The 23292-nt window shown below is 39.8% G+C and overlaps 1 protein-coding gene and 1 long non-coding RNA gene across 3 annotated transcripts; both read right to left on the bottom strand.

The window, feature by feature from the left end:
* Positions 1–927: 927 nt before the first annotated feature.
* LOC119771618 (NLR family CARD domain-containing protein 3-like) lies at positions 928–13163 on the bottom strand. Its single transcript, XM_038267712.1, has 7 exons — positions 13100–13163; positions 12736–12970; positions 10838–12602; positions 5034–5207; positions 3595–3735; positions 3347–3426; positions 928–1719 (listed from the first exon to the last, which is right to left on the bottom strand). Exons 1-7 carry the CDS (start codon positions 13100–13102, stop codon positions 1163–1165), a joined length of 2955 nt encoding a protein of 984 aa, XP_038123640.1. The 5' UTR covers positions 13103–13163; the 3' UTR covers positions 928–1162.
* A 2963-nt stretch (positions 13164–16126) lies between these two features.
* On the bottom strand, positions 16127–20847 carry LOC119771619. Of its 2 annotated transcripts, none has more exons than XR_005279168.1 (4): positions 20794–20847; positions 18652–18765; positions 16297–16371; positions 16127–16182 (listed from the first exon to the last, which is right to left on the bottom strand). It is a non-coding gene; the product is annotated as an uncharacterized LOC119771619 (long non-coding RNA). The 2 variants fall into 2 exon arrangements; XR_005279167.1 differs by having other exon boundaries at positions 16129–16214.
* Between the last annotated feature and the right edge of the window lie 2445 nt (positions 20848–23292).

The following is a 23292-nucleotide window of genomic DNA, read 5'->3' as shown; positions in this document are numbered from 1 at the left end:
TATATATATTGCTAAAGGGCTCTTTAACCTATATAGAGATATACTGAACATGTTATTGCATTGACTCTTAATGGATGGGTATGTAAGGTTTGTCCACAAAAAGATTTAACAAAAATGTAATGAGTTACATTTTGTAAAGCATGAACTAATCTGACGAACAGCATCAATTATAAAAACAATTGTAATTAACTTTCAGATAATGCAGCAACGCTCACTAAAAAAAGACTTCCTCTTGATGGCTTTTATGTATACAGGTATTTAAATTCATAAACATTTCAAGTCACAAAATAGTACAACTTATTGTAAAAATAAGCAATCCATGTAGGGATTTACTGTCAGCAAATCCTTGAAATTATTGGATGGACTATATAGCAAAAAACAGCAAAACTTAATCAAATTTGTGACCAAAAGTTAGAAAAAGTTCTTTAAATGCCTGATCTGCCAAGGAATCAAAGTTGTAGTGTTTAAATCACAGGAAAAGTCAAAGTCAAAATGATAAAAAGAATCACCTTAGTACATAATATGAACTTAATCAAAGACAGAATATCAAAATAATCAGATTCAACATATATTAAACATTTAGTCACAAAGACAACGTTCCCCCCATAGATCTACATGGAAATAATAAAAAAGTAGTGTAAATAAGCTGAAAATATCTGTTCATTTGGTCATTTTCTCCCATCTGGAACAGTAATAAACAGATGCCAACAGGAGGCGCTGTGGAGCTTCACCTCAGCTCACTATTCTAAAGACAATCTCTAATTATCAGCACCTATAGATCTACAAACTGATGCTGAACGGCAGCACATGTTGGTAAACAAACAATCGCTCATAACGAAGGTTAAACAGGTTTTTCTTTTTTTTTTCAAATTTGTCTAATTAATGTTTTCTAAATGGTGAAATTAGTGTTAAATTCCTCATCTTTTGGGAAGTTCCTCCTCTGTATTTTTGTTAGTTATTATTCATAAATAAAAAGTCAGACCCTCCAAGCTGTGGCTGATGCAGAGTCCTGCTTAAATGCAGAGCAGATCAGAGCAGGAAGAAGTCTGTGTTTCAGCATTCTGAAACTCTGCTTCATTTATTTACAAAGAAGAACGTGAAGAACAAAATTCCTGCCAGGTATTTTATAGTAGTTATCAATAATGCTGGATTGCCTTTATACTCAACACAAGGAGACTGAGGAAACGGATTTAAACCCTGGCTTAAATTGATGGCTGAGCCTAAAGCCAGCAAACAGAGGCTCGGTGAATGTGGTGCTGAAGGTGTAAATGTGAATCGGAGAGTCAGAAGAGACTCTGTAGAAGGACAAAGTACCAGCAGGATAATCCACATAGACCCCCACTTTGTCAGACATGAGGCAGGAGTTGGAACAGTAGGAGAGGGGAGTCACTATGTCATTTGAACAGACAGAATAACCTTCCTCTGAGCAGTTCAGACACCATGACAGATCGTTCTCTCCAAACACACAGCTCTCATCATTTCCTTTTCTTCCGATTCTTTTTCCAGCTACACCAAGGCTGACGTCTCCTCTCAACTCTACCTCCCAGTAACAGCGACCAGTCAGAGGAGTCTCACACAGAAGCTGAGGACTGACGTCAAATCTGTCTGGATGATCAGGATACATACAAGCCTCCCACACACGTGTCACCTTCCTGTTGTCTTCAGACAGTTTGAGGTGTTTGTTCACAGTGTTTGTGTCGATGGTGAGCTGACAGGAATCTGATAGAGGGAAGAAAAAAAAGACAACCCAGGTATTGATCCATCATCTTTATTTTGCAGACATTTAGATGACGTATTATCAATAAAGTCATGTGAGCTGTGAGCTTCTTCATGAATGGACAGTAGAAAGTAACACAAGAAAGCAGACAGGCATTGTTAGAATCCAGCAGAGAACAATGACAAATACGGAGCTAAAATACTTAGGAAGGGGGGAACAATTCTGACAGTTAGGGACATAAACAACAACAAAAAACTAACAACATCTATTTAGAAAGAATTTCTTTCAGTGTTGTAATGCTGTCCACAAGTGCACCACTGTTCATTAAGTAGAACCTCACTGTTATTTGCAAGAGAAGTAATGCCAGAGCACTTGGCTTATGCCATTTGAAAAGATGCAAGGCAAAACATGTTCTACTGGTTTGACTGATAACTTTCTGTGACTTAATTTTGGCTTATACAGTAAAATACTTTTTTTTGCTTGGTTTTTAAAAGCTGCAAGGCAGTTACTGCTCACCACCTTAAACATTTTCTGTAATTTTTTTAAATTTTAGAATAAAAGCTCGAGACCTTTTGTTCCTGTAAAAAAATAAAATAAACATTCAAATGTCTTTCTTGACAAATTCTGTAATTTTGTTTTCTATTGAGTCACTTAAGCAGATTTCCGGAAAATAAATACTGCAACAATACCTTGTTTGTTGTAACTTCTCTTTAGCTTTGAAAGGACTTTGGAATATTTTATATACTTCACTAATACCTCACTAAATAAAGAATGTTTCAACAATGGCTTTTTAATGTACAGAATTTTAATTAAAAGATCCCAATGTATGAAAATCATATTTCCATTGATCCCATGTACAGTAGGTGGCGCTAATCCCCTGTTTGCAACCAAAGATGAAAAGCAGCAGATCTCTCTAACTTCAGTTAATTCAGACTGTGGTCGTGATCCACTGCATATTGCAATACTGACAACAATAAAACATAAGAGAAAGATTAGGTGTATAAGCAGCTCCAGGCCACTTTTATTGACAGTTTTGATCTGGTCTGGATTTCATCTCTCAACTATATAAAGTATATGAGAGCAACAAGCCGTCCTCGGAACATCCTATATGCACTGCTTGCGGTCTCTGGCACAGGAAGTCCAGCAGCCAGTTACAGAGGGAGGTGCTGAGGCCCAGTTTGTCCAGTTTGTATATCAGCTGTTGGGGTATAATTGTATTGAATGCTGAGCTGAAGTCGATGAACAGCATTCTCACCTATGAGTCTTTTTTTTCCAGGCGAGTGATAGAGATAGAGTGATAGAGTCTGGTTTTGGTTCTATTGACTGTTCTTCTTGATAAAAAGGATTCACTCCCCTTCACTGTTGCCTTTGCTTGCTCAAGAGAAGGACTTTATTATTTGCAGTTTGTAATGATTGTATTCTAAAATGGACAAGACTAGTTTGAGCGATTTTTTTTTAGTCAGACAGATTTGATGTAGTTTCACACAAGCTTCCTGGATGGGAAGCGGGAAGGAAGACCACAAGACATGTAGACTGCAGCAATAAAATTAACTTTAGGTCAACTGACAGTATTAAATAGTTGAATGCATACTTATTTAGTGCCACAGGTCTAATGAAAAATATACGTACATTTTCTCAGCCCTGGTTTCAACCACTGAACACCAGCAGGTTCCAATCTGAAATGAGAGTAGAGTATTTCACTGTGGTTTCTTTCAGCAGCAAAACCCAGATTGAGTTGTGATTAAATTAGAGAGATAAAATAAACTTTATGCTTTTATTATTTATGGGGGAAAAAAATTTTATTTTCAAGGTAGCCTATAAGCCTATAGCACAGAAAAAGTTCAAAGCTTCCCATATACCTGAGAAATTTAAGCGACTTTATGGATGATAGGCTCCTAAATCCTCTCTCTCCAGGGTGATTGTAGCTCAGGTCCAGGTGTTTCAGAGGAGAAGGATTGGCTTTTAGAACTGATGCAAGACAAGCACAGCCTTCCTCTGTGATCAGACATCCTGACAATCTGCAGACACAAATACATGACACATACAACCCATGCCCCGAACAAAGAAAAACATTACACTCTAACATAAGCATGTTAAAGAACACAAAGGAATCCCATGTGATGAAAAAAGACAACCTTTGGACATAACACAGAAGCAAGTAAAACCTGCAAATATTTATATAAAGATTAACAGATAATTGGAAGTAATCAGGTTTTTAATAAGAGTGTAAAAGTCTGAATAATCAACCTCATGAATATTATTGTTCCATAATAACGAAACTAAGAATAAGAGAAGAAAGCAGAGGCCCTAAAGAACAAGACGGCGAAAGATAGAATAGCAAAACAACAATTATGAGAAATTTGCTTCATAAACATTTTGTAAGTCATATGCAAGCCGTTCTCTTACTGCCTTTCTCCACCTCTTAGCTAATGTGATGTGTGCTCAAAATGCACACATAAATGGGGTGGGAGTGGGGGGGTGACACTCGCCCCATCTGAACCTGCTCTCTATCAGGCGACATCTTTCTGCTCATCGAGAACGAACATCCAAATAGACATGGCTGAGCTAAGGCTGTTTTCCTGCCTTCATCTGAGCCCCTGAAGACTCAGTGGATGAATTTGATCTTAGATGGAAGGGTTAGGGTTAGCTACAAAACTTCCACAGGTTTTGAATCTGTGTGCTTTAAAATAGGGCTGCTTTTACGTTTGGTGCCAATAAGGCAGTAGACTTGCACCGCTCCATGTTTGCTTTGGTCTGAGTGCCTAAAACAGGGGGGCAAATGAACTTGACAACAGAGGTAAGGCCAGACAGCATTCTGAGCTCTAACTGCACAGCGCAAATGCTGTTTGCAGGAGTCAGCAGAGGCTGATTGAAGTCAAAATAAAAGGAGCCTGGATGGAGCTGCTGAGCGAGGGGCAGGTGGGATCTGGCAGCATGTCCGTCTCTATCACCTGCAGATTATCTCCCTTCTCCTTCCATCCAGGCTCCATTTTATTTTGGCTTCAATCAGCCTCTGCTGACGCCTGCAAGATGCTTTTGCGGGGTGCAGTTAGTGCGCTACGCCGCCTTAGACAAGCGGCTTCAGCCCAGTGTGCTTGGATTGTTAGCAGAGCTAGTTCCTGATTGGTTCCTCATGACTCAATCAGCTCCTCCCAACAGAAACACGTCCACCATAGAAAGATTCCTTTATCCTGTTTCTATATTTTCATCAATGCAACAAAGATATGGTCCAATATGGCTCTTTGAGCAGTTTGGGTTGCCAACCCCTGACCTAGACAATCCCAAAAGTTAATACAATGATAAATTAGAGTCATACCCAAGAGTTTCCAGTCTGCACTGTGGACCCAACAGCCCAAAAGACAAGAGTTTCACCCCTGAATCGTGTAGGTCGTTGTTACTCAGGTCCAGATGTACCAGATTAGAAAGTTGGCACCGTAGAACTGACATTGAAACTTTACAACTTCTTTCTGAGAGGTTACAGCCACTCAACCTGTAAAACAAGGAACAGAAAATGGATTCAGGTGGGCCTAAACATTTTAAACAAATAAAAATGTAAACAGATTACTTAACTTTTAACAATTTGACTGTAAAGCCAGACAGACACTTTACTGATCTCACTCAAATTTAACTTGGGATTACTCCTTAAGGAAATTCTGGTTCCAGTAGCTTATATAGGTTACAAAGAGATTAACACAGATCCGATTTTTTCAAATGGGACCCTGGTCATTAGGCTCTGTGGTCCAAAATCTGATACGTATCTGATCTTTCCAGATGCCACCTGTGTCTGAATGGCCCGGTCGCATTTATCCAATGTGTGTCATTAGAAGTCGCTATTCTTCGTACTGCTACAGGCTTTTTATTACTCAAAACTAGTTAGTCTGCCTTAACTAGACCTGCGGTGGCTGCAGAAAGCGTTCACAGCAGTGTTGTTTTTGGCAGCCATCTTAGATTTAGTGTTAGTTTTCATCATCAGAACAAAATTATTACTTTTATTCGCATTTTAGTCATTACTATTTGTGATAGTTTTAGTCGGTTTTAGTCGACTATTACTTAAAAAGGTTTTAATCTAGTTTTAGTCTGTTTTATGTTGCAAAAAAAGTTAACCTTTACAAAGTCAAATAACAACCAGATTCTTTACTAGACTGACAGCTCTATCCTAGATGCTACAATCACTGGGTATAGAATATTCAAAGATCTATATACCTTTTCACCTGGGTCTTTATCCAAAAATAAACAGAATTCAATTAAATACTTTCTTTGGATATAATTTAGGGATTTCTTTTGGCAGAAATTAAAGGATGTTTAGCATCACCTCTTGCGAGCTGAAAGAAATAAAATCCTGATAGTTGAAAGGATTTTTTATGCTTGGCAGAGGATGATCAGCCACATACATTTTTTCAGGTAGCGAGGGCAGGAAGAGCCGTACTGCTGAGAGCGAAACATAAGAGTGGAGGGTAAAGTGCAGACTCAGAGCTAAGAGTGCCCAAAGACCAATTCTGCACAAGTTTAGCAGGAAGATCAGAGTTTGTAAAGGGTTCAGCGCAGCGTAACCCTACTCTGCCTCTGTTGTTATGGAACTGGATCTATACAGGGGACAAGAAAAGGTCTGAGAGCCTCCGCTTTGGAAGTAGGCCCCCTATCTGCACTGCATGATCCACAGGGAAGCACTTGCTAGAAGGTGTCTCGACCCAGAGCTTTGTGATGTTCTTCAATATTCTGTTAAGATCGTTAATTTCATCAAATCGCGGCCCCTGCAAAGCAGACTTTTTGCCACACTCTGTCATGAAATTGGATCCGACCACGAAGCCCTTCTCTTTCACACAGGTCAGGTGGCTTTCCTCATTGCAAAGTTTTAACGCAGCTCTTTGAACTGTGTAAGGAGGTCCGCATTTTATTAGACCGTAGTTTTCCCCTCGCTGACTATCTGACAGCTCAAAGTGCGTTGCGAGCCTCATATATTTCGCCAACATTTTGAAAAAAACTAAACAGCTTAAACTTCTCCCTACAAGGCTCAAACACAAATGTCCTTATTCTCTCTGATAATGTAACAGCATTTAAGAGAAAGCTGGAGTGGGGGGCTGTGCAACTGGATGGGGAAGTGTTGAGATGTTCCCCTAGCTGGAGGTCTTTATGGAGAGTTATGACATAACCATTGTAAATACAAAAGGAGTTACTGCCTTTCACCTCAGAAGCCACAAAAACATGACTGGGTACACCAGCCTTTCAACTCCTTCATCCTGCATCACCTAACATCAGAGCTGCAGGACGCCCTGCTCCATCTCTCCTCTAATCCCCCATTACAGCCTGCTTTCTCCGCATAAACGCTGGAAGAGTTTCAGTCGTCAGTACTAACAGAGATCGCAACACAGTCAGAAGCTGCAGCTGATTTAGGTTTTTCCATTCCTTAGCTGTGCCAAAAGACTTTTTTCCCCTGACATATATGAAATAACAAATAAAGATCATGACTCCTCAGAGTTTAGACTAAGCTCCAGTTGGCGGTTTCTAACATAAAGCCATGAATACAGCTGCTGTGTTCAAACAAGTAGGGCCAGGTGTCAGAAAGAAATCTCTACTTTTGACCAGCAAGTTTTTTTTTTTCATGATTAAGCTCTCATTAACTTTTATCCAAAAAATTATGGGACGTACCGACCATTGTTGCTCTGTTTGGAAATTTAGCCTCTTGATGCTGCTTCATGCTTTTCAAAAAATCTGTGTTTCAAAATAAGATGATAAAGAGGCTAATAGATGTAGTGACTTAAGGCTTGTCTGATTATGTAATTCATTATATTGATCATGCATGCGGGGGTCGCGACTGAAAAAGGTTTACATCACTGCTCTACTGTGCGTGTGCACGCTTAGGTTTTATGAATGCATTTCACAGAGGAGATCACATACAAGTCGTATATATTTAGAAATGTGATGACCACTCAAAACAATCTGATTTCACACAAAAAAGTAAATAATCGTATTTGAGCATTAATGCCTGGAGGGTAACATAGCCTTGGACAACCATCTCTGGAGCCTCTGCCATCTATTGTATTGTTATAAAATGGGATGGATGTTAAGAGGAAGTACCTCCTGTGCCGCTCAGTCTGTTTATATGTTATATTGGGATTTAAGACAAAGTAAAAAGCAATTTAACACAAAATATTTCGACTATTAGGTCAGTCCAAAGTTGACCGGATGTGATTTCAAAGGGAAACACCGTAACCATTAATTTTGTAAAAGCCAGTTGTAGGACCCATAAATATAAGATGCTTTGATGTTCGTTTGTCTGAGTTTATAGATGTTATGGTTGTGTTTTTATTTGTTGGTTTGGTTGTAGTTTTGTTTTTCATTTAATAAACGTTTTGAACTTTTCTACTAACTGTCTCTCCTTGAATTCTGGGTCTATCTGTCACGTTTCATGAGACACAAATCCGGTTGGGAAAAAGCACAGACATTTTTCCCATCCACAAATCGCGTCCTATTGAAAGTTTTTCAAAACGAAATAGAGGATATTCCAGCTAAAAAAATCGGTGCAGCCACATTTGTTTTGCATCTGCCTCTGCCTCTGACTGATGACATACACGTCATTTTCATTGGTTTGAAACATTTTTGTATTCAAGTTTATACATTTTCAGTAGTTTGTAAAATTTCAAATCTTGTGACAATTCATCTGGCTTGCAAGGTAACAAATTTGTCCCTGCTAAGTTGAAATTCAGGCCCCTCTGCTCATCCTTTAAAAGTGTATTGGCCCATTGACTGACATCTGGTGTCCCTCCCCCAGGGCTCTGTCCAGTACATTTCATCACAAATGCTAGTTATGCTGAAATATAAAAATGACGTGAAATTTAGGCCGATACAACAGCCTTTAATGAGTGCAGGGATTGCAGAAATGGTACTTTTAAAACACTTTAACCTAAATTTGCTCATTTATGTAAGAAAACCACTTTAAAAACATAAACCCCCTGCTCTTCAGTATCTGTCAACCCCTCACCCTAAGCTCTTGCAAGCATATGAACAAATGTGCTAATTGCCTTGCTAGCAGAGAGCCAGCTTTGAAAATCAACCAGTGGTCAGAGTGTTTTCTTCTACCTAATACAGTGGGGAGAACAAGTATTTGATACACTGTTGATTTTCCTGGTTTTCCCACCTGCAAAGCTTGTAGAAGACTGTAATTTTTATCATAGGTACTCTTCAACTGTGAGTGATGGAATCTAAAACAAAAATCCAGAAAAATACAATGTATGATTTTAAAATAATTAATTTCCATTTTATTGTGTGAAATAAGTATTTGATCATCTATCCACCAGTAAGAATTTTGGCTCTCACAGACATGTTAGTTCTTCTTTAAGAAGCCCTCCTGTTCTCCACTCATTACCTGTATTAACTGCACCTGTTTGAACTCGTTACCTGTATAAAAGACACCTGTCCACACTCTCAATCAATCACACTCCAGCATCTCCACAATGCCCAAGACCAGAGAGCTGTGCAAGGACATCAGGGATAAAACTGTAGACCTGCAGAAGGCTGGGATGGGCTACAGGACAATAGGCAAGCAGCTTGGTGAGAAGGCAACAACAGTTGGTGCAATTATTAGAAAATGGAAAAAATACAAAATAACAGGAGATCTCCCTCGGTCTGGGGCGCCATGCAAGATCTCCCCTCGTGGAGCATCATTGATCTTGAGGAAGGTGATCAATGAGCCCAGAACTACACGGCAGGACCTGGTCGATGACCTGAATAGAGCTGGGACCACAGTCTCAAAGAAAACAACCAGTAACACTCTACGCCGTCAAGGATTAAAATCCTGCAGTGCACGCAAGGCGCCCTTCCTCAAGCCAACGCATGTCAAAGCCCAGCTGATGTTTGCAAATGACCATCTGAATGATCCAGAGGAGGAATGGGAGAAGGTCATGTGGTCTGATGAGACAAAAATAGAACTTTTTGGTTTAAACTCCACTCGTCATGTTTGGAGGAAGAAGAATGATGAGTACAACCCCAAGAACACCATCCCAACCGTGAAGCACGGCGGTGGAAACATCATTCTTTGGGGATGCTTTTCTGCAAAGGGGAAAGGACGACTGCACCATATTGTGCGAAGGATGGAGGGGGCCATGTATCGCGAGATTTTGGCCAACAACCTCCTTCCCTCAGTAAGAGCACTTAAGATGGGTGGTGGCTGGGTCTTCCAGCATGATAACGACCCAAAACACACAGCCAGGGCAACTAAAGAGTGGCTCCGTAGGGAAGATCTTAAGGTCCTGGAGTGGCCTAGCCAGTCTCCAGACCTGAATCCAATAGAAAATCTTTGGAGGGAGCTTAAAGTCCGTGTGGCCCAGCGACAGCCCCGAAACTGAAGGCTCTGGAGGAGATCTGTATGGAGGAGTGGGCCAAAATCCCTGCTGCAGTGTGTGCAAACCTGGTCAAGAACTACAGGAAACTTCTGATCTCTGTAATTCCAAACAAAGGTTTCTGTACCAAATATTAAGTTTCATTGGTCTGGTGTATCAAATACCTATTTCACACAATAAAATGGAAATTAATTATTTAAAAATCATACATTGTATTTTTCTGGATTTTTGTATTAGATTCCATCACTCACAGTTGAAGAGTACCTATGATACAAATTACAGTCTTCTACAAGCTTTGCAGGTGGGAAAACCAGGAAAATCAACAGTGTATCAAATACTTGTTCTCCCCACTGTAGAATACAGTCAACATTGCTGTGCTGCAAACAAAGCCCCACCTATTGCTCATAACATATCCTGATGAGAACCCTGTATATAGAATTTACAGGCAGAGCAACAAAAGTGGGTGACAGCAGGATGGGCTATAAACCTCAACCCAGTTTTCCGGGAGGAATACGCAAATATTCCACCACAGTGACACCCTTGTTCGATTTCAAAAGCAGTTGGACTAAATACAGAATAAATGTGAAATTTAAAGAAAGTGAGAAAAATCATAAAATTCTTTATCTTTATTGTCCTTTGAAGTTATTGATGTAATCCTACCTAAATCTGACAGGGATTTCGAGGGGTAATTGAGAGCTTTGCTTTTTGGCTCAGCTCTCTCTTCACCATAAAAGACTGGTGCAGCATCTGCATTATAGCAGCAAATGTGAGTCTAGGTACTTACTGCACTTTACTGGCCATTTTGACCACTGGTAGCAGCATGCGAAAAGCCTCCTCTGAAGCAGAGTATTTCTTGAGGTCAAACACATCCAGATCTTCTCCTGATGTGATTAAGATGGACACCAGAGCTGACCACTGAGCAGGAGACAGTTTATCTGTGGAAAGACTTCCTGATCTCAGAGACTGTTGGATCTCCTGGACCAGAGAACGATCATTCAGTTCATTCAGACAGTGGAACAGGTTGATGCTTTTTTCTGCAGACAGATTCTCATTGATCTTCTTCTTGATGTACTGAAGTATTCCCTGATTGGTCAGTGAGCTACTTCCTGTCTGTGTCAGCAGACCTTTTAGTAGTCTCTGGTTGGTCTCCAGGGAGAGACCCAAAAGAAAGCGGAGGAACACATCCAGGTTTCCATTTGGACTTTTTAAGGCTTGGTCCACAGCACTCTGATAAAAACGTGTTGACTTGTCAACAGATCTTGGTTCTACCAACAGGTTGACTCCATCCTTGATGAAGGTCAGATGGACATGAAGAGCAGCCAGAAACTCCTGAACACTCAGATGGACGAAGCAGAACACCTTCTCCTGGTACAGCCCTCTCTCCTCTTTAAAGATCTGTGTGAACACCCCTGAGTAAACTGAGGCTGCTCTGATATCGATGCCACACTCTGTCAGGTCTGATTCATAGAAGATCAGGTTTCCTTTCTGCAGCTGATCAAAAGCCAGTTTTCCCAGAGACTCGATCATCTTCCTGCTCTCTGGACTCCAGAGTTGATCCGTTTCAGCTCCTCCATCATACGTAACCTTCTTCACTTTGGTCTGAACCACCAGGAAGTGGATGTACATCTCAGTCAGGGTGTTGGGAAGCTCTCCTTGGTTCTGTGTCTTTAACAGATCCTCCAGAACCGTAGCAGAGATCCAGCAGAAGACTGGGATGCGACACATGATGTGGAGACTTCTAGATGTCTTGATGTGGGAGATGATCCTTCTGACCCGTTTTCTGTCCCTGAATCTCTTCCTGAAGTACTCCACCTTCTGTCGGTTAGTGAACCCTCTGACCTCTGTCACCATGTCAACACACTGAGGAGGGATCTGATTGGCTGCTGCAGGTCGTGTGGTTATCCAGAGGAGAGCAGAGGGAAGCAGTTTCCCCCTGATGAGGTTCGTCAGCAGAACATCCACTGAGGTGGACTCTGTAACATCAGTCAGGATCTCCTTGTTGGTGAAGTCCAGAGGAAGTCGACTCTCATCCAGACCGTCCAAGATGATCAGAACCTGATAATCTTCAAAGCTGCTGATTTCTTTGGTTTCAGTGAAGAAGTGATGAACAAGTTCCACCAAGCTGAACTTTTTCTCTTTCAGCACATTCAGCTCTCTGAAGGTGAATGGAAATATGAACTGGATGTTCTGGTGGGCTTTGCCTTCAGCCCAGTCCAGAGTGAACTTCTGTGTTAAGACTGTTTTCCCAATGCCAGCCACTCCCTGTGTCAACACTGCTCTGATTGGTTGATCTCTTCCAGGTGGGACTTTAAAGAGGTCTTCTTGTCTGATTGTTGTTTCTGGTCTGTTTGGTTTCCTGGATGCTGTTTCAATCTGTCTGATCTCATGTTCCTCATTGACCTCTCCAGTCCCTCCCTCTGTGATGTAGAGCTCTGTGTAGATCTGGTTCAGAAGGCTTGGACTTCCTGCTTTAGCGATCCCCTCAGACTGATACTGGAACTTCTTCAGAGAAGATTTTAGTTTTTGTTGACAGGATGCAGCAATAAGATCTAAATAAACACCAACAAAATAAACAATAACTTCAGGAAATAGAGTTTACCTTTCCAAAATATAAGCCTATTTTCATTTTCTTTAATAATTTATAAAATCCATCAAACGTAATATTAAGCTAATTCCTCTTACTTTTCTGCAGACGTTCAGCCAGCTCCTCCTGCTTCATCCCACTCAAGAAGTTCAGAGTGATCTTCACAAGAGCATCTCTGCTGCTCTTCCACTGTTCTTCATTCACACCATCTAAACAATCCTCATCCTTCCTAAGAACTTCTAAGCCTTCTGGGTCATCTGGAGACAGAACCTTCTGGATCTTGTTCAGCTCGTTATTCACAAATTTAAAAAGGTTTTTCTTCAGCTGCTGGAACTAAATATATGAAGGAGAAAGACTTGAAAATGGGATCAATGTTCAACAGACTGTCCTCAGGTCTACTTAGAGCAGCATGGAGACTACTGCTAGCAAAACTAATAGAAAGGCATTTTTATATATACAGACCATAGATATGAAGTCCGCCTGGGGTTGCGCAAGCAGACCAGTAGAAACCTCGAGTTTATGCAGGTCCGTCCTGTAAAAATTGTAATATAGTTGAAAATTAGTTATTGACAAACAATCACCACATTTAAACTAAGAAATGTATTGCACTAATATTAATAAAAGCAATAATAAAAAAAAAGTATATATATGCATACATATATACATATACAGATATATATGCGCGTATATGTATGTGTGTATATGTGTACATATATATGTGTATACATATAATGTATAAGGCAATATATATACACAGCTCAAAAAAATTAAAGGAACACTTTGAAAACTCATCACATCTCAAAGGGGTAAAAATTCATGCTGTTTATTTATACTGATATGAATAAAAAACCTTTATTATCTTTAATAATAAAAATTTTCATCAACATCATCTAATAAACAAATTTCATAAATCACAATGTATGATTTAGTAACTTTACTTGTATGATACAGCTGTAAATAAGTATTTGAACACCTGTATATCAGCTTGCATTCTGACCCTCAAAGACCTGTTAGTCTGCCTTCAAAATGTCCGCCTCCGTTTATTATGCTACATTAGCTGCTCCTGTTTGAGGTGGTTAGCTGCATAAAGGCACCTGTCCACCCCATACTATCAGTAAGAATCACACGACTAACATGGCCAAGACCAAAGAGCTGTCCACATACACTAGAGACCAAACTGTAGACCTCCACAAGGCTGGAAAGGGCTGCAGGGAAACTGCCAAGCAGCTTGGTGAAAAAGGACCAATGTTGGCGCAATCATTAGAAAATGGAAGAAGCTAAACATGACTGTCAGTCTCCCTCAGACTGGAGCTCCATGCAGGATCTCACCTGGTGGGGCCTCAATGATCCTAAGAAAGGTGAGAAATCAGCCCAAAACTACATGGGAGGGGCTGGTCAATGACCCGAAAAGAGCTGATACCACCGTTTCCATGGTTACTGTTGGTAATACGCTAAGACGTCATGGTTTGAAATCATGCATGACATGCAAGGTTCCCCTGCTTAAAGCAGCACTGGTCAAGGCCCGTCTTCAGTTTGCCAATGACCATTTGATTGATCCAGAGGAGTCATGGGAGAAAGTCAGATTAGACCAAAATAGAACTTTTTGGTCATTATTCCACTAACCATGTTCGGAGGAAGAAGAATGATGAGAACCAAGAACACCATCCCTACTGTGAAGCATGGGGGTGGCAGCATCATGCTTTGGGGGTGTTTTTCTGCACACGGGAAGGGCGTCTGCACTGTATTAAGGAGAGGATGATGGGGGCCATGGATTGGGAGATTTAGGAGAACAACCTCCTTCCCTCAGTTATAGCACTGAAGATGGGTGGAGGCTGGGTCTTCCAGCATCACAATGACCCGAAGCACACAGCCAGGATAACCAAGGAGGGACTCTGGAGGAAGCAGATCAAGGTTCTGGTGTGGCTTAGTAGTCTCAAGACCTAAACCCAAGAGAGAATCTTTGGAGGGAGCTCAAACTGTGTTTCTCGGTGACAGCCCAGAAACCTGATCTAAAGATCTGTGTGGAGGAGTGGGCCAAAATCCCTCCTGCTGTGTGTGCAAACCAGGTGAAAAACTACAGGAAACGTTTGACCTCTGGAATTGCAAACAAAGGCTACTGGACCAAATATTAACTTTGATTTTCTCAAGTGTTGAAATACATATTTGCAGCTTTATCATACAAATAGTTTAAAAAAAAAATCACATTTTGTGATTTCTGTAAAAAATAAGATTAGCAGGGTGTTTAAGACAGACAGACAGAGAAATATACTAATTTCTTTTCTCAAATGAAGTGTAATAGTTATTGGGAGCCCAGAGATCCTAAACATAACCAGATATTAATTGCAACCACTTCTTGTTGCACGTGGAGTAGTTTCTTGTGATTGGCTCATACACGGGAGCTTTGTGATTGGTGGCAAACCTTTCCGTTTATAAAATGCATTTGTGTATCCAGGCATGTCAGGAGAACCTCAAAAATCCACACACACATGCAGTGAAGTTTAAAGACCACCGGTACTTTGTAATTTAATCTATAATTGTTTGTGGACCAGAAATACTTTGGTGAATCTTCTACTGTGCGAGTGTGGATCTTGTGTGCTTGTGTGAATCGTTCTGTGCGTATGTGAATCTTGTCCTTTGTGTGTGTGGATTTTTTTATGCGTGAGTGAATCGTGCTGTGTGTGTGTGTGGAGCTCGTCCTGTTCATGCATGAATCACATACGTGTATTTGTTAAAATAGAGACCGATCTAACTCATATAAAAAGGCTGCAGTTACTCATACAGAGACTCTGAGCCTTGAAGATCCCCAAATATCACAAAATAAATAAAAACGTGAATGTTTTTTTAAGTGCTGTTTACTTACTGTTGCTTCTTAAGTCGGCAACGTTTAAAGTTTCTGACGATATCTTTAGACTGGTCACTCTTGAAGGATGCAGAGCTGCGCTCTGATAAAGGAGACTCTGATCCTGCTGAATCCCTAAACATCATGAGATATAACTCACAAACATTTCTTATCTTATATTATTATTTTTTTAATTACTTTAAAAAACTGGTGTCAACTTACAGCCGCCTTTTCAGTGATTCACGTTCAAGTGGTTGGTAGAAATCTTCTGAAGCGCGGCTCTCTATAGATGCAGTGCTGCGGTCTAATAAATGAGACTCTGATCCTAGAGGATCCCTAAACATCAGGAGATATCACTCAAAAACGTTTCTTATCTTATGTTATTATTTTTTAAATTATTTAAAAAAACTGGTGACAACTTACCGCTGGCTTGTCAGAGAATCAAGTTCAGCTTGTTGCTCGATCTCTTCTGAAGCGCGGCTCTCTATAGATGCATAGCTGCGCTCTAATAAAGGAGACTCTGATCCTAGATGATCCCTAAACATCATGAGATATCACTCACAAACGTTTCTTTTCTTATATTATTATTTTTTTAATTACTTTAAAAAACTGATGTCAACTTACAGCCACCTTTTCAGTGGATCACATTTATCGTATTGGTCCATATCTTCAAACGCGTTGCTCTTTAAAGATGCAGAGCTGCACTCTGATAAAAGAGAGTCCAATTCCAGAAGATCTCTAAATGTCACATGATATTTTAGCAGCCATTTTCTTAAAAGAAATGCATTTTTTTTACTTAAAATTACTGCTGTTTACTTACAGTACTCTTTTTAGTTAATTATTTTGGAAGTTGTTCTCGATATCTTTTGTCAATTCCAACTCAGGGGACTTAAAGCTACACATCACAAGAAAAAAAGAAGAGCACAAGAGAGAAAAGAAATGCATAAGTAACAACGTAACTAAGCTCTCTAGGTAGCCAAACACATCATCATCAGACCAGAGGAAGGTTTCACAAAGCAGCTTCAACAAACTCAGACTCACATCTTCAATCTTGATTTAGCCCAAGCTTGGAAGCTCTGATTTTCTGATTTTATTCGGGTTGCTGTGAGTCAAGAATGTGCATAACAAGTATAAAAAGCCATTATCAGTGGAGCGCTACTAGATGTGTCACCATGACAACAGGCAAGTGTCAATTTCACCCCTCTGGAACAAGAGATTTTAATGCAGAATGAAAACAAATTGGAGACGGTGTTTAAAAGAATAAGCAACAGTGCTACAGCTGCAAAGTAGAGTAAAATGGCGAGAAGATTGCTGCTCAATTCAATGCATATTACACATATGTTTATATGAAAGGGTGCAGACCAGGAAGCAGAGGCGTAGTTTAACAGACCTCCATCCATCCAGACTGTGTCTTCCCCACAACCAAAATCAAGTACATAAAAAAAAAAAAGAGTCCCAAAGGGAGTAAATCATGATAATCTAAAAAGAAAATAATCTAAACTCATACTGGGGAAAATTTAAAAACAAATAAATGTAGTTTATTTAATACATGATCTTTTTCTTCTAAAAAGTCTGCTAGTTAATGACTTGATTTGTGATAATCACATTGATTTATGTTGCCTTACAGAAACCTGGCTGCAGCAAGAGGATTATGTGAGCATAAATGAGGCAACTCCTTCAAGCTATTTAAATTTTCACATCCCCAGAAGTTCTGGGCGAGGAGGAGGAGTAGCAACAATCTTCCAGTCTGACTTACTGATTACTCCCAAAACAGTTAATACCTACAACTCTTTTGAACATTTAACCCTTAATTTCCCTCATCCAAATTTCAAGGCAAGAAAACCTCTTCTTTTTGTAACTTTGTATCGTCCACCAGGTCCTTACTCTGAATGTTTAGATGAGTTTTCAGAGTTCCTTTCTGATTTGGTATTAAATACTGACAGGGTCATCATAGTGGGAGGTTTTAACATCCATGCTGACATTGAAGGCGATAGCTTAAGAGGTAGCATACATTGGAAAAGTTATGGGTACGTTTTCTATAGGTTATAAGCACGCTAAAACATGCTGAAACATGTGGACATACGGCAAATACATCGAGAAATTATGATTATGCTCAAAATTTCCCGACGTATGCCAGCATATGCTCATACGTAGGGCATAAGTTACAGGTAAGTTATCTGATCCTTGACTAACGTTAAGTGTAAGTTATTCATTAGCTGTGGCGTCTAGCTTATTGCTGTGGGATGATGGTGTTGAAAGCTGAACTGAAGTCCAGGAACAGCATCCATCGTGGGTGTTCTTCTCCTCCAGGTGTGCCAGGCTCAGGTGGAGAGCAGCAGAGATGGCGTCCTCAGTGGAGCGGTTCCGTCGGTAGGCGAACTGGAACGGGTGGAATGTTGGCGGCAGACTGGAGACGATGTGTTCTTTAACCAGCCTTTGGAAGCACTTCATCATGATGGGAGTCAGAGCGACAGGCTGAAGCATATAACTCCAAGGTTGAAAGGCCAACTGTATTGAGGGATGGATATTTGTGCAAGCCCTGCAAGATGTTTATAAAGCAGCTATCCCATGTGTACCATTTGTGCCCAATTTACATAGTATACTATCGTAGATTCCTTTTGATGCTGCTTTTTTTTTCTGTGGGCGACCTTTCTAATGCTTTTTTTTTTTTCCGACAACCTGGCGGTAGTACTGGTTGTTTTTTAGTTTCATGGAAAACGCTATACCTTTACCAGAATTTGTCAGCATTATTGTGAAAGCCCGACCATTTATAATGCTGTATTAAAGCATCATTTCTTGATGATCTCACACTGACTGATGGGACAGTAGCCCGCCAAAATGTTAATGAGTTCCTTGTGTGTGCAGATATAAAGGAACAGTATGTAACTAAGCTGCTCAGTGGCACAGTGGGTAGCACTGCTGCCTTGCAGCAAGAAGGTTGTGGGTTTGATTCCCTTAGCATTCTCTCCAGGTACTCCGGCTTCCTCCCACAGTCATGTTAGTCATGTTCTCTAAATTCTCCTTCGGTGTGAGGGTCCTCATGTATGATTGTTATTTTTCATTTTGTTTCCTTTACTCTTTTATTTTGTGTTCACTTTTTTACTAAAACAATGTAAAACATTTCTAATCAAGTCAGTTCAGTTTAATACAGTTAAAACATTTAGAAACAACTCACCTCTCTGCAGCTGAAGGTTGATCTGATTTAAAATCCATGAAGCCATCCTTTGACCAGTCGCTCTTTAAGGACACATGGCTGGGTTCTGGTTCAGGTTTGAGGTTCTGTAGGGTCCTAAAGGAAAAACCTTCTATTATAATAATATATTTAAAGTTAAACAGTGAAGCCCAGAACTCTAAAGTCTCCCACAATCACTCTTGTTTGAAGTGGATCTAAATATTCATGGTTTCACTGCCTCTGGACAAGACTCCACAGTACATCTAGACCTTCTGGACAAAGGACGTTCTGTGGAGGACCAGAATGTTCACATTCTGGATAAAGAAAATAGGTGGTTTGAGAGGGGCGTGAAGGAAGCCATCAATGTCAAGAGAGAAAAAACAACTTTAAGCAGAGGGGGGGACTCAGATTCCAGCTTCCAAAAACTTACAATTCAGTTATAGAGCTGATTCCTTCCAGGTATCACCACACCCCCCACCCCATCACAGAGGAGCAAAGTACCTCCCTCTCCAGCCGGTGAACAACACCTCCTTAATGACCGACCCTTAACAATCATAGACATGGCTGCTAGACTTCCTCACCAACAGAACTCAGTCAGTCCGGGTTGGACAGGACACCTCTGATGTCATCAGTCTAAGCCCCTCCCCTCAGGACTGCGTCCTGAGCCCCCTGCTGTTCACCCTGATGACACACGACTGCGTCCCCAGGTTCACCACCGATCACATGGTGAAGTTTGCAGACGACACCACGGCGGTGGGCCTCATCAGAGACGACAACGACCTGGACTACAGAGAGGAGGTGGAGCAGCTGGTGGAGCAGAGATAACAGCCTGATCCTGAAGGTGGAGAAGACCAAGGAGATCATGGTGGACTTCAGGAAGAACCGGCCTAACCACGCTCCACTGCTCAACAACAGCTCAGCACTTCATGTCCAGAACCCGTAACATCATCAATGACTCCCCCCAACGCCATTGCAGTTCAGCAAAAGAATGTTAATCAGCTATCAATGGAAATCAGCTGTGCTGAAGGAAGGAAACCTGTAAAACCTGCAGGCCCTCCAGGACCGACTTGGGGGATGCCTGCTGAGAGGAGCTGTTGACCGCTCCAAGACGGCGACAGGGATCAGCGTAGGGATCAGGCCCGTTGGAATTAAAAGAGGAAGCAGATCGCGCACAGTCAGAGTTGAGCGTGTGCAAAGCAGGGGTGGTGCAGCCAAAGGTTCATCAGTCAGGTTTTGGACAAACGAGTGTGGAAAAAACACACTTCAGACAGGTCTGTCTGGAAATGTTGTTTTCTATAAGTTTAATCTAGATTCTATAGTCATATTCTTTATTCTATCATTGCTCAAATGAATAGGATCACACTATAAACATCCAGGATCACATGCTTAGATGACGTAGACTTTTTATATTTTTTCAATTATTTATTTTAATTAATAAAATCTGTGCTTAGATGACCGACTCTCAGCATCCTACCGAATGGAACAAGTTGGGTTCTCACGAACCCATCTGTGAACCTTCATGGAACTCTGGGCTCAGACCGACAGCGTTTGACAGCATATAGATTCTCAGTGCGCCTCTACACGGAGGTTTACAGGCTGCAATCGGGCGCCATCTACTGGAAAGAAATTAACTAAACACTAAATTCATTAATCATGTACAGCCCCAGTTGAATGATTTCTAAGTATTACTACTACAATAATAATGTTAAAACAAAATATTATTATTGTTATATTATTATTAAAGTAGTATACTGCAATATATGTCTGCATTTTTTTGTTGCTGTTTAAGGTTTTATTAAATCTTTATTCTTAAATCAAATAATCTGAAATATTCAAATCGGTTTCAAATGCTAAAAAAGGTACAGAACCTTGTAGAAATGTGTAATGTCCGTTTTTAAAAGAAACTGCAATTTCTTTAAATTAATAAAATCTTCAAAATAGTAAAAAGTATACCGTAAAAAGCCCTTTAGATGCGCAATTTTAGTTTTGAGCATATGGAAAAACACCAGGCACACCAGGTTTTCTCTTCGGTATCACTTCCATTAATGTGAAACATATTTGGTTCTTTCTGCGGGTTCTGCCGGACAACACTTTTCCACAGCTTATTCTACAAAGTTAACGATGGAAAACAGCATCTTACTTTACCTTTTAGAAGATTTCTCCGGAGATACTTTTTTCTGTGTCACTGTAAGGCAGAAAATGAAAGTAAAGAATTGTTATCACTGAAAGCCTTTTAGCTATGAGCTCTTGTTAAAGCCACATGACCTATTTTTCCCATGTGAGAAAAATATTCACTACCAAAATACTGTTTTCATTCACACTGGAGCCCAGAGACTTGAATTCTACCTTTATATACTCTATTGTGTTTGCAGAATTTGAAATAACTATATATTTTTTGCTTTGTGTGAAAATAAGCAAACATGATCTCTCCAAGGGTTAACCAAAGTACTTTGATCTCCATAAATTAACATATTGGATCATATTACTCCCAGACTACCAGGGGAACCAGTTTTTCACTGAGACAGAGGATTGGTTCATCACTGGTCACCTGATTTCAGAGACATTCCCTTTTTGTTTCACCAGTGACGTCAAAACTAAGGTTGATTTAATAAACATGAAAAACTACCGAATCAATGGATCAATGAAATCTGTTTGTAAAAAACTGGGTAATTAGTTGTAGCTTGAAGAGAACTATAAAAACATCTTTACTCTAACCAAGTTTTTTCAGTTTAGGATTTGGCCACCAGATGGAGACAAATTACAGCTGTTTTTTGATAGATTCTCAATAAAAACTACAGTGGCTCATAGCTAATGATCTCAGTCTGGACGTAAAACCGGGAGCAGGAATAAAAATCAGTTTTAGTGCCTCATACAGTTTTCAATTCTCTGAAGCTGCTTCTGATTCAAAAAATACAGTTGTTGAGAAACAAAGACATTTATATCTACTGTTTTCAGACTCAAATCAAAATCTGACAGATTTTAATTCACTGTATGATTTTATGGTGAAGACTATGTATCACCAGGATGTGTTTTTGTCCCGATCAAATAAAAATCTGTCCTGAATCTTCTTTGTGTTTTATGACAGTAATATAACCTAATTTTATCTGACCACATAATAATTAAAATTATAGTAAAGATAAACATGTAATCTGTAGTTAGCAACCAGAGGGCAGCGAGAAGTCATATAGCCCAAAATTGTTAAACATTTTATTTCTCACTCAATTTTAATGACTGCAGCTATATTGAGTGAAGCAATTATTATTATATTCCCATATTATTAGAGATGGAGTCTCAATATAAAATATTCATACATACCAGATTATGTACAACAGTTACTGACATATTAATAGTTCTATTTAGATGGAAATGTAATACTTTGCCAGTTTTTGTCCCATACAGATTAACAGTTGTTTGTTTTGAGAACAAAGGTCTAAAAAAGTATAAACATAATACAGTATTTATTTGTGATATCACAAAAGGTGAGAACATTGAGAACTGTTTTTTTAAATTGAAAATGTTCAGTTAATGTATCATGAGCAACAGAAAACCAACTAAACCAGAATTCATATTTTATTTTTACATATTCTGTCCTGAACGGGGTCTCTATACTGCCCTCTTCTGGTATTAAGTATTTGTTTGCGTAGCCAAAGATGGATGCTGTGGTTCAGCATCAGGGTGTAGATCTACAGATGTTGATAATCAGAGTTAAGCAGGGAGGGCTGATGATCAGCCTCAGAGCTACAAACATCCTCCAGTGTCTCCACATCCTGTTAGCGGCTGTTAGCATCGTTAGCTCCGCTCTGAGTCTCTGGGGGCTGTTTTTTCTTTGACTCTGAAACAAATTTTTACTCACATTGATGGAGAAAACATTGGAACGAGACCAACTGGTTAATAGTTGCCTTTTGTATCTATGCTTCTTTTTCTATGTCTGCTTCTGTCTCCTTGAACCCCAGTGGGCCTCAGCAGATGGCAGCTCACACTGAGCCTGGTTCTGCTGGAGGTTTCTTCCTGTTCAAAGGGAGTTTTTCCTCTCCACTGTCGCTACAAGCATGCTTAGTGTGAGGGATTGCTGAAGAGTCAATGAGTCGATGCAATCAGCTGGTTTTCCTTAGATAGAAAACTTTGAATCAATCTGACTGGATGATCTGGTGAACTGGAAAGTGACCTGAGATGACAGGATGTGAATTGGAGCTATAGAAATAAACTGAATTAAATAGTAATAACATTTGTCAATTAAAATAAAACATCAAAGGTTAAGGTTATTAAATGATCTGAAGCTGTTCAAAGGTATTAATAAAAAGGAAAAAACATCTATTATAAAAAGCTCTCTAAATGAGTCATTTGCTGAGATAAATTGTTCTTCCTCCAGGAACTAAAACCAAAACTCAGAGCATAAATCCAAACACCTTTTTACTTTATTGTCTCCAAGCATATTTATAATAAAGTAAATAATCCTGATCTACAAACTAGGAGAACTCATCCATGTTATATGTTTAAGAGAAAGAAAAACATTTAAAGTTACATTTTCACTAAAATGCAGAGACTGTAAAGAGTGATGATGAGATGTTAAACATTTCTGAACCAACAAACTGACAGATTCTCTGCTCATTATGTCAAATACTGATAAAGATAAATTTTACACGT

Source organism: Cyprinodon tularosa, unplaced genomic scaffold, assembly GCF_016077235.1.
Source record: "Cyprinodon tularosa strain WSP-4 unplaced genomic scaffold, ASM1607723v1 ctg681, whole genome shotgun sequence".
NCBI classification, from domain to species: domain Eukaryota; kingdom Metazoa; phylum Chordata; class Actinopteri; order Cyprinodontiformes; family Cyprinodontidae; genus Cyprinodon; species Cyprinodon tularosa.
The sequence above is the reverse complement of the archived record's forward strand: the minus strand, read 5'-3'. Positions and strand labels throughout refer to the sequence as shown.

Bases quoted from the DNA above. Each gene is read 5' to 3' on its own strand.
- LOC119771618 (XM_038267712.1), bottom strand. The intron at 3,736-5,033 runs GTATGACTCTAA...TTGTGTCTGCAG, and splicing joins TGCAGACTGGAAACTCTTGG to ATTGTCAGGATGTCTGATCA. The intron at 1,720-3,346 runs GTACGTATATTT...TCCCTCTATCAG, and splicing joins GAAACCAGGGCTGAGAAAAT to ATTCCTGTCAGCTCACCATC.